Source organism: Trifolium pratense, linkage group LG2, assembly GCF_020283565.1.
Source record: "Trifolium pratense cultivar HEN17-A07 linkage group LG2, ARS_RC_1.1, whole genome shotgun sequence".
Classification (NCBI taxonomy): domain Eukaryota; kingdom Viridiplantae; phylum Streptophyta; class Magnoliopsida; order Fabales; family Fabaceae; genus Trifolium; species Trifolium pratense.
This window is the reverse complement of record NC_060060.1, coordinates 69,964,137-69,976,267: the sequence shown is the minus strand read 5'-3', so window position 1 is coordinate 69,976,267 and position 12,131 is coordinate 69,964,137. Positions and strand designations below refer to the sequence as shown.

The following is a 12,131-nucleotide window of genomic DNA, read 5'->3' as shown; positions in this document are numbered from 1 at the left end:
AAAAATGACTACAAACACTAAAATTGGCCAAAAACAATAAAAACGACTACAAAAACTAAAATTGGCCAAAAACCATAAAAACGACCTAAAATAGGCCAAAAACCATAAAAATGACTAAAAACACTAAAATTGGCTAAAAACAAAAAAAACGACTACAAAAACCAAAATTGGCCAAAAACCATATAAACGACCTAAAATAGGCCAAAAACCATAAAAACGACTACAAACACAAAAATTGGCCAAAAACCATATAAACGACCTAAAATAGGCCAAAAACAATAAAAATGACTACAAACACTAAAATTGGCCAAAAACAATAAAAACGACTACAAAAACTAAAATTGGCCAAAAACCATATAAACGACCTAAAATAGGCCAAAAACCATAAAAACAACTACAAACACCAAAATTGGCCAAAAACAATAAAAACGACTACAAAAACTAAAATTGGCCAAAAACCATATAAACGACCTAAAATAGGCCAAAAACATTAAAAACCACTACAAACATAAAAACAACTAAAAACACTTAAATTGGCCAAAAACCATAAAAACGACTACAAACACAAAAATTGGCCAAAAACCTATAAACGACCTAAAATAGGCCAAAAACCATAAAAACAACTACAAACACCAAAATTGGCCAAAAACCATATAAACGACCTAAAATAGGCCAAAAACCATAAAAAAGTGACTACAAACACTAAAATTGGCCAAAAACCATATAAACGACCTAAAATAGGCCAAAAACATTAAAAACCACTACAAACATAAAAATGACTAAAAACACTTAAATTGGCCAAAAAGCATAAAAACGACTACAACACACAAAAATTGGCCAAAAACCATATAAACGACCTAAAATAGGCCAAAAACCATAAAAACAACTACAAACACCAAAATTGGCCAAAAACCATATAAACGACCTAAAATAGGCCAAAAACCATAAAAACAACTACAAACACCAAAATTGGCCAAAAACCATATAAACGACCTAAAATATGCCAAAAACCATAAAAAAAAACGACTACAAACACTAAAATTGGCCAAAAACCATATAAACGACCTAAAATAGGCCAAAATCAAAAAAATGACTACGAACACTAAAATTGGCCATAATCCATAAAAACGACTACAAACACTTAAATTAGCCAAAAACTAAAGAACGACCCTAAAATAGGCCAAAAACATTAAAAACCACTACAAACACTAAAATTGGCCAAAAACCATAAAAACGACTAAAGACACAAAAATTGGCCAAAAACCATAAAAATGACTACAAACACTAAAATTGGCAAAAAAAACTATATAAACGACCCTAAAATAGGCCAAAAACATTAAAAACCACTACAAACACTAAAATAGGCCAAAAACCATAAAAATGACTACAAACACCAAAATTGGCCAAAAACAATAAAAACGACTACAAAAACTAACATTGCCGAAAAACCATATAAACGACCTAAAATAGGCCAAAAATATTAAAACCCACTACAAACATAAAAACGACTAAAAACACTTAAATTGGCCAAAAACCATAAAAACGACTACAAACACAAAAATTGGCCAAAAACCATATAAACGACCTAAAATAGGCCAAAAACCATAAAAAACAACTACAAACACCAAAATTGGCCAAAAACCATATAAACGACCTAAAATAGGCCAAAAACCATATAAACTGTTGAGGACAAAATCCTTATTTGATGTTTTAAAGATAACAAACATATTAATTAATTTTAATTATGATTATCTTGTTATCTACTAATGTGTTTTGTGAGAAATGTTTCAACGATAATGATATCATCTGTCAACGGTAACGTTATGGATGAGCAACCAATGGACAAGCAAAACATATAAGCAATGAGTAGAAACAAAAGAAGCATCTTAAAGTCTTGGCATAAATGATGAAGTGCTTCACAAAGATATTATTCCTTTGCCTCATCAAAAGTGGTAGTATTTTAAGGAAACACTTATGTAAGGAATATGCCAAACATGGCATAAATTGAATCATGGGCCATAAAGCCTTTTTGCACTAAAGTGAATAAAAGCCCCTTTGGACAAACAAAGGAAGCTTCCATCAATGATTGAAGAAGATTTGAAATTCAAATGAAAGCCACATCACACAATGATGGCTTGGACGAAAATTGGCCAACAAGGTGAAGTCACACCATAAGCCAAGTTGTAGCAAGCCTCTTTCTCTTCAAGGGAACATAGAGGGGACAAGAAAACAACAAAGGACATGAGTCACCAAAACAAGTACAATTATTACATGATATTTTTTCCCACTTGCATACAAGTTGTCCAACCCTAAATTAGGAAAGATTCCTTCTTATGGACATATATGGGCCACGTAAATGCAGTGGTTGTCATTGGATTAAAAGTGTAGTGCAGATTGCCATAACGGTAATGTTACCGAAGCAACGATAACGCACTATTCACAGCAAATTGACAGCACAACATTGTGACATGTCAAGTTGGATTTGAAATTCAAATCCCTCTCTCATACGCTCCTCCAAGGTTATATTTGCCTATAAATACAATGGAGCTACATGAAGAGAAGATTAAGAGTTTGCAAAAAGAATCAAATCATATACTTAGTTGAAGCAAAAATCAACAAGTCATAAACTCTTCAAAAGCAAAGCAAAGCATCAAAGATATCAATCATATATTTGTGAAAAACAAATAGACAAAGCTTGCTATTATCAATCTCTCACTTGAGTTGATTTAACCCATATTCCCCACAAATATTGTAACCCTCTCAAGTCTTTCTTTTATGTTAGATTGAGTGTTTGTGAGAAAGTCTTTTCGAGTGAAGAAAAGCATTTTGTGAGAAAGTCTTTTCGAGTGAAGAAAAACATTTTGAGTGAAAGTCTTTTCGAGTGAAGAAAAGCATTTGTGTAAAAGTATTTTAGAGTGAAGAAAAGCAGTTTGTATTGATCCAGTTGTGATCAAGTTTTTGATGCGAAGCAGAAGGTTCTGATCTGAGCATTTATAGTGGACAATCTCACAAGGACTGTGAGGACTGGACTAGCCCAAGTTGGGTGAACCAGGATAACTTTTGTGTGTTTTTCTCTTGGACTCTAAAATCCTTAAAACATACTAAACTAACTAACTGAGTAATACCAGAGTGCTCTGGGCCTTAAACATTTACTTATTCAGCAACTAACTCAGTATTTATTTTGTTCATTTATATATTGTTTATTTTATTGTTGCTAACTACATTTCTTTGTTAATTGTTAACTAACCAATTAAAAGAAATATTGTCTTGAGTTATTTTAAACTCACATACAATAATTTTAAAAAGGGTCACAATTCAAACCCCCCTTTTCTTGTGACATTTATTGCTACTTCAATTGGCATCAGAGCCTGTCTCTACAGGTTTATACACTTAACAAGTGTTAGAGGAAAAAGATTCAGGAAGAAAAATGTCAAAAGAAAGATACATTCCAGAAGGAGGATCTGCTTCAAGACCACCTTTGTTCACTGGAAAGAATTACTATTTTTGGAAAAACAAAATGCAATTGTTTTTAAAATCTCAAGAAGTAGGAATGTGGCGCATAGTCACAGAAGGAGATTATGTTCCTACTGTAACTTCTGCTGAGGGAGTCATTTCAGACAAACCTGAAGATGCATGGACAACTGCAGAACAACAAAAGGTACTCCTAAACTCTAAAGCTCATTTATTTCTATCCTGTGCTCTAAGCATGGAAGAAAGTGAAAGAGTAGATGAATGTGATACTGCTAAAAAGGTTTGGGACACTTTACAAGTTCACCATGAAGGAACTAGTCATGTAAAAGAAACAAGAATAGACATAGGAACTAATAAATTTGAAACTTTTGAAATGATTGAAAACGAAACTATTGATGAAACGTTTTCAAGATTTACTACTATCATAAATGAATTAAGATCTCTTGGAAAAACTTTTTCAACTAATGATAGAATTAGAAAACTTTTGAGATGTCTTCCAGTCACTTGGAGACCAATGGTTACTGCCATTACTCAAACTAAAGATTTGAAAACACTTCCCATAGAAGATCTTATTGGTACTTTAAAAGCTCATGAAGTTATTCTTCAAGGAGATAAACCTTTAAAAAAGGAAAAAACCATTGCTTTAAAAGCTTCTCAAAAAGATATAAGTTTTTTAGAAGATGACTCTAAGGAATTAGAATCTACCCAAGAAGAGGCAGAAGGAGAACTAGCTCTCATTTCTGGCAAAATCCAACGTATGTTAAGAAGAAGAGATCAAATTAGAAGAAACTTTTCTTCAGGAAAAGATATGCAGAAAAATGACTTTGACAAAAGTCAAGTGACTTGCTTTGGTTGCAACAAACTTGGACATTACAAATCAGAATGTCCCTTAAACAAATCACCCAGAAATTTTCCCTTCAAGAAAAAATCCATGTTAGCTACCTGGGATGATGATGATGAATTTGAAACAAATAAAGAAGAAGAAGAAGAAGCCAACATCTGTCTAATGGCAGATTCAGAAAATGATGAGGTATTTCTCTTTGATAAAACTCATCCTTATGAAGAATTAGAAACTAATTTTGATAGTCTATTACATGATTCTGAATTCTTATCCAAACAATGTTTTTCTTTACAAAAAGAAGTTTCTGAACTAAAAGAAGAAAAGAAAAAACTTCAAACTGTTATTCTTAATTTTGAAAAAATTAACAAAGACTTAATTGAGTCAAAAGAAAAACATGTTTGCTCTAGTGTTTTATCTAAGAAAATAGATGAAAATGTTGTGTTGAAAAATGAAATAATGGAACTAAGAAATGATCTCACTGGATTCATAAAATCAACTGAAACTTTTCAAAACATTATGGGATCACAATCTCAAGCTCTTAACAAAAATGGCTTAGGTTTTAATGAAGTTAAAAACAAAATTTTTGAAAATGTTCTTTTACCAGCAAATAGAGAACTTAAGTTGAGATGTTCATTTTGTAACAAAAATGGTCATCATGAATCAATTTGCTATCAAAAAGAAAGTTATGAAAGTTTTTACTATGAACCAAAACGTTATCGTCACTTAGAGAGAAAAAATAAACATTGTTCATTTTGCAAAATTTTTGGGCATCTTGAAAAAGAATGTTATTTTAAGAATAAACAAATTGTGAAAACTAACCCTCAAGGACCCAAGTCATTATGGGCACCTAAACAAAAATTTCAAAATGTAGGGATACTATCAAGGTGCAAAGAAAAAGCCTTGGTTTTTGGACAGTGGTTGTTCAAAACACATGACAGGAGATAGAAGGTGTTTTCTCTCCTTCATCAAAAAGGAAGGAGGGTCAGTTACGTTTGGTAATAATAATACTGCACAAATAAAAGGAAAAGGTATTATAGGTAATAATGATTCTGCAAAAATTGAAGATGTTCAATATGTAGAAGGTCTAAAACATAATTTACTTAGTATCAGTCAATTATGTGATAGTGGTTTTGAAGTTATTTTTAAACCAAATATTTGTGAAGTCAAACAAACTTCATCAGGAAAAGTTTTCTTTTCCGGATCAAGAAAGAAAAATTTGTATGTTTTATACTTAGATGACATTCCAGCTGAATCATGTTTTATGTCTATCGAAAAAGATAAATGGATTTGGCACAAAAGAGCTGGTCATATAAGCATGAAAACAATTTCAAAATTATCTCAACTTGATCTAGTAAGAGGTCTTCCAAAAATCAAGTTTGACAAAGATAAAATCTGTGAAGCTTGTGTAAGAGGAAAACAAGTCAAAAGTAGTTTTTATCCAAAAGATTTTATTTCAACTAAAAAACCTCTAGAACTACTTCACATTGATTTATTTGGTCCTGTCAACACCACTAGTCTTGGTGGAAAACAATATGGTTTTGTTATAGTTGATGATTTCTCCAGATACACATGGGTTTTGTTTTTGAAAAATAAAGATGAATCTTGTGATGCTTTCAAAAACTTTTGTAAACTTGTTCAAAATGAACAAAGCTCAAATATCATCTCTGTCAGAAGTGATCATGGAGGAGAATTTGAAAATTCATCTTTCAAATCATTCTTTGATGAAAATGGTATTTCTCATAATTTTTCTTGTGCAAGAACTCCTCAGCAAAATGGAGTTGTTGAAAGGAAAAATAGAACTTTACAAGAAATGGCAAGAACAATGTTAAATGAATCAAATGTTGAAAAATATTTTTGGGCTGAAGCCATAAGTACTTCTTGCTATATTTTAAATAGAGTTTCAATAAGAAAAATTCTAGACAAAACTCCATATGAACTTTGGAAAAATAGAAAACCAAACATATCATATTTTCATATTTTTGGATGTTTTTGTTATATCTTAAACACAAAAGATAATCTTGGTAAATTTGATTCAAAATCAGATAAAGCTATTTTCTTAGGTTATGCTACTAATTCTAAAGGATATAGAATTTATAACTTGAAAACTCAAACCATGGAAATAAGCATGAATATTATCTTTGATGAATTTGATGATCTTATAATGCCATCAATTGATGATGAGCAAGAAAGACTAACTTCTCAGGATGTTCCAAATCAAAAGAAAGAAGATGATCCTCTTCTTCCTCCAAAAACATTGAGAATTGTTGGGAATCATCCTCAAGATCAAATCATTGGAAGTTCCACTGATGGAATAAGAATAAGACTATCATTCAAAGACAATGATAACAACATGGCAATGATCTCCCAGATAGAGCCAAAATCCATTGGTGAAGCCATTATTGATAAATCATGGGTAGAAGCAATGAGAGAAGAACTTCTTCAGTTTGAGAAAAATCAAGTATGGTTACTTGTTCCATCTCCTACAGATCATTCAATCATAGGAACAAGATGGGTTTTTCGAAACAAGCTAGATGAAGAAGGTAAGGTTATTAGAAACAAGGCAAGACTTGTTGCTCAAGGGTATAACCAGCAAGAAGGTATTGATTACGATGAAACTTTTGCTCCAGTTGCCAGGTTAGAAGCAATAAGAATTCTTTTAGCATATGCATCACATAAAAATATTAAATTATTTCAAATGGATGTTAAAAGTGCTTTTTTAAATGGTTTTCTAAATGAAGAGGTGTATGTTCATCAACCTCCTGGTTTTCAAAATGAAAAGAAAAAAGATCATGTGTTCAAACTTTCAAAAGCTTTGTATGGTCTAAAACAAGCTCCAAGAGCTTGGTATGACAGATTAAGTGCATTCTTAATCAAGAACAATTTTTCTAGAGGAAAAATTGACACAACTCTTTTTACAAAAATTGATAAATTGGATTTATTAATTGTTCAAGTCTATGTTGATGATATTATTTTTGGATCAACAAATGAAAAATTATGTGAAGATTTTTCCCATCTCATGCAAAATGAATTTGAGATGAGCATGATGAGAGAACTGAGATATTTTCTTGGTTTACAAATTAAACAAGAAATAAATGGAATCTTTATTTGTCATGAAAAATATATTAAAGATCTTCTCAAAAAATATAAAATGAATGAAGCCAAAATTATGGCAACTCCCATGCATCCATCTACAATTTTGGATAAAGATGAGGAAGGAAAAATTGTTCCTGAAAAGGAATATAGAGCTATGATTGGATCTCTATTGTACTTAACTGCAAGTAGACCAGACATAGTTTTTGCAGTAGGATTATGTGCACGTTTTCAAACTTCTCCTAGAGAATCGCACCTAACTGCTGTTAAAAGAATTTTCAGATATCTTGTCGGTACTACTAATCTTGGTCTTTGGTATAGCAAAGATTCTATTTTTGATTTAATAGCTTATTGTGACGCTAACTACGCTGGAGACAAAATTGAAAGAAAAAGTACAAGTGGTGCATGCCAATTTCTTGGAAAAGCACTCATAAGCTGGTCATGCAGAAAACAAAACACGATAGCATTATCTACCACTGAAGCTGAATATGTGTCAGCTGCAAGCTGTTGCTCTCAAGTTCTCTGGATTAAAAATCAGCTTGAGGATTTCTCAATAAGGTATGAAAATGTACCTATTTATTGTGATAATACTAGTGCAATTAATTTGTCAAAAAATCCCATTCAACATTCAAGATCCAAGCATATTGAGATAAAACATCATTTTATTAGGGATCATGTTAATAAAAAAGAAATTGAATTAATTTTCGTGGACACTAATAATCAACTAGCTGATATCTTTACTAAACCCTTAGTAGAAGATCGTTTTAATGAGTTAAAAGTTAAATTAAAAATAATTCAAAATCCCATTAAAAGCTAGTAATCCAGAAATATCTAATATCCTTTAATAAGATGACAACCCATTAATAATTTCCTTTCTTATTTAAAACTTTTCATCTAACCTACTTTACTAATTGTGATCATTACTATCTGAAAAGGGGTATCTTTTCAAAGATAGCACATCAAATCACTCTTCTTTGCTTCCCTCGGTTACTTAAACCAACCTCCCTCATTAATCTTCATTCATCCATCTTCATCAACTCTTCCTCTTCTCACTTCAAACCGAGTTCATCATCATTATCACCCTAAACCTTCTTCTTCCTTCATCTTCTTCATATCACAATCATGAGAACCAAACAAACAGCCAGATGAGCACCACCATTCAACCAAAACCGTTCACCACCACGATTCCGCAACCCTTCACCACCACCATCTTCATCGTTACCCTTAAACTTAAAACCCTTAAGAACCTTGTTTCCTCCTTACTATGTGGCCAACCACCACCAAATCCAGTTGAACCATCTCAAAATCAAAACCAAACACCATCACATCTCAAACCAAGAACAAAGAAAAAGAAACCATCCTTCTCTGCTCCTCCGCGTCGTTCTCAAGAGAATTAGGGAAAACTTTGCAAATCAACAAACTCAGAGCAATGTTGAAAAATTCTACATAGATGTTGATTCAACTGATGAAGAAGAAAGTGATGAGGAAGAAACTTTCGTTCCTCCATCGTCCAAATCCAACTCAAACCCTTCATCAAAATCCTCAAGCGAGGAAACTAAGTCAGATTCCACCATTCCCACTCAACCTCAAACTAAAAAGGGAAAAGAGAAAGTTTGTGAAACTTCCTCTAAGCCGAAACAGAGATTGGAAAAGAAAAAATCTGTGAATGCTATGTTTCAAGATGAAACACCAATGTACTCATCAGAAGCTGAAGAAAAGATTTTTCAAGAAAAATGGAGAACCAAGCCAATAGCACCAGGACGGTTTTTCAATTTTGAAGCTCTTCTGTAACATCCCGGATTTTTATCCAAGATATTTGTAAAAATCTTATTTAGTTAGAAAACGTGCTACCTTTTTTTTTTTTTTTATCAGATAAAATAGTATAATAAAATCTGAATTGGAATTCACTTAAAATATAAACTTAATTAAAATAAGTAATAGTTTAAAATGCCTAGCGGAATGAAATCAACATCCGCATTTCTAAACAAATTTAAAAAGTCGAAATGAACTGAAATTGAAATAGTGTACCATAATGGCTTATTCATTACATAATTATTAAATTTGCAAAGACCCAAGTTTTCCCCCGTACGTAGCACTTCAAGCAAGCATCATTCAACTTTCTTCGGTACCTAAAATGTTAATTGTAAAGGGTCAATTTCCTTATCCATATTGACTCATACTCACCATAGAAAAATGTTATAAAACAACAACAAAACACTTCACCTTATGAAAAAATATAGTTATTAGTTTAAAAAAAGGTTTGGTGTTCAGAGTACTTATATACAAGCATAGGCAGCATACCATTGTTACACGGCAGAAGTAAATAAAGTAGCATGATAACACATTGCAAATTGTACAGCTAATCAAATGAACCGGGAGAAGCAACAATCACACACTTATTTACACGAAACAAGAAAGAAAATAGATTTCCATACATAATCGTACACACACTGAAACATAGGATAATGACATAACAATACACACAATACTCAGCATGTCACAAGACAAGTATTGGTAGTGCAATCTTTCACAATATATACTATACTGACAAAGCATACCATATAAAATTAAATATATTGTATATAACATTATAGTTCACTAATGTATCCATAGAACAGTCTAATTCGCTGTCTAGCTTTATTTATTTCTTTTCTTTTTTCTTTTCAATTACGTTAAATAATATATCTATTTAGGTAAGGTTCATTCCTTTGGTTCTTTTATTCTCTTCCTTTTTACATTGGTCTTCTACAATCAGGATAATCGTCTACTACTGTTAATCTGCTTCCTCTCTATATGAAATGCAATGCACTAAGACCATCCTATATGAAACACTAATGATCCGGATAATAAGTCTCATACCAATGAGAAAAACTAGCCACACAGGCTCAAGCCACACAGGCTAAAAGTAGTAAACTAGCCACACAGGCTCCAGCTACACAGGCTAAAAATATTAATCTAGCCACACAGGCTCCTAAAACTCTCTTATATACATCTATATGATGCATGTGTCAACAGGGTGCAAACTTCATTTTCATAATGAAACCAACCCAACGAATCAGTACTCCCAACATTCTTATTTATAGCTTCTTGGTTTATATTAAACGGTCAGTGGGACAAATCAACAAACAATACTATCCTCAAGTTTTGAATTAGTACGGCACTAGGTGTAAATATAGAAGGGGTCCAAATTCTACTTGCTTAAACACTAATCAGTAAGGCACCGAATATCAAAATTGACTAAAAGTAAACAAGAGCAATAAGTAAACAATAGAAATAAGTAAACAATATACATATTGTAGTCACAATAGAATATTTCAAAATATGGACAGACTTGGAAATATAAATATACAAAACTAGAGCAAATTTAAATTAAGAACATGGGTTATTTCATAACACAGGTAGTAAAATATCAGGCATAACCGACACAAAATATTATTTACAAGTTTTCTTCTTTTCCTTGTTAGAAATACTATTTATTTACATTTTATAGGGCTGATTCCATTGGTTCATTTTAAGTGGCAAAAGTTCTACTATTATTTCACAACATAATCCTACGTAGCATGAGTTTATGGGGAAAAAGCCCTTACCTTAGGCGCTTTTCTACTCTAACACGAAGTCCTTAAGCTTCCCGCGTTACTCGTACAAAGAACGGTTTAAGACTTTACAGAATAAAACTTATATTAGAGATGAGCGAAAGTTAATGGGATAGAAGAAAGAAGGGTGAAGCTGTTACCTCTAATGGTACGACGAAAATAAAGGGCTGGTGGAGTTTCTTGCTCTTACTATTTTCTTATATCTTGAAATGAGGAATTGAGGTGAGGTGATTGAAACTATAGTGTACGTGTCTTTAAATATTGGTATCACTCTATGAAAAATTTTGCTCACAAAGTTTAGGAAAATTTGATGAAATAAAGGTTGCAATATTTTTTTTCCATACTAAGGTTCGTGTATCAGTTTCTAGAAGGGAGAGGAACATACAATTTATGAGGATTGAATGGCTGTGAAGGTGGAATAGACTTAGGGGCTTGATTACTTGAAAGAAGTAATTAAACGTAAAAGGGAATTATGATAAGGAGCAAATCAATTGCAATAAGTGCAATTCATAGTATTTTAGGATAGTTGATTTTGCCAATAAAAATCATCATGATTTCTTTATCCATCACAACAAGGCGTGAGTTGTAAATCTTCAAGGAAAGTCAATGCACTACTCACTTATCATCATCCTTACTTGATTGCAAAATTTTAGGACTTACGGCCGGAGTGCCCCGCTACTCATACTTATGTTATATAATTTTATTTACATTCCTTACCTCTCTCCAACTATGTTAATAAATTAAGGGATAATTCACTATTTATTAGAACACATCATCAATTGGTCAATATAGGAATAATTCATATACATATACGGTCCAAAAATAATTATTTTATCAATGTCACACAAAAACTAGGAAATAAAATAGCTAGGTGCACGAAATAGATAGAGAACAGTTTCACATTTTGTTACTTAAAAATTAGGGCGTTACATCTTCAATCACATCCTCTTGAGATAAAAGCCTACACTGACTTTCAAGGTTGGTCCTCTTTTCTATCTCTTAGAGAAACCTATTACCCTAGGTTAATTCAAGCCTTTTATTTTAAGGCCAAGTGTGATCGAGAAAATTGCACAATTAGAGCCAATGTTAAGGGAGTAGAGTTTGAACTAAACCCTGACATAATTGCTGACATTTTC

General features: G+C 32.1%; 1 protein-coding gene across 1 annotated transcript; it reads left to right on the top strand.

Moving 5' to 3' along the window:
• Positions 1–1,687: 1,687 nt before the first annotated feature.
• On the top strand, positions 1,688–5,257 carry LOC123905336. Its single transcript, XM_045954944.1, has one exon. It carries the CDS (start codon positions 3,428–3,430, stop codon positions 5,255–5,257), a length of 1,830 nt encoding a protein of 609 aa, XP_045810900.1. The 5' UTR covers positions 1,688–3,427.
• Positions 5,258–12,131: the final 6,874 nt, after the last annotated feature.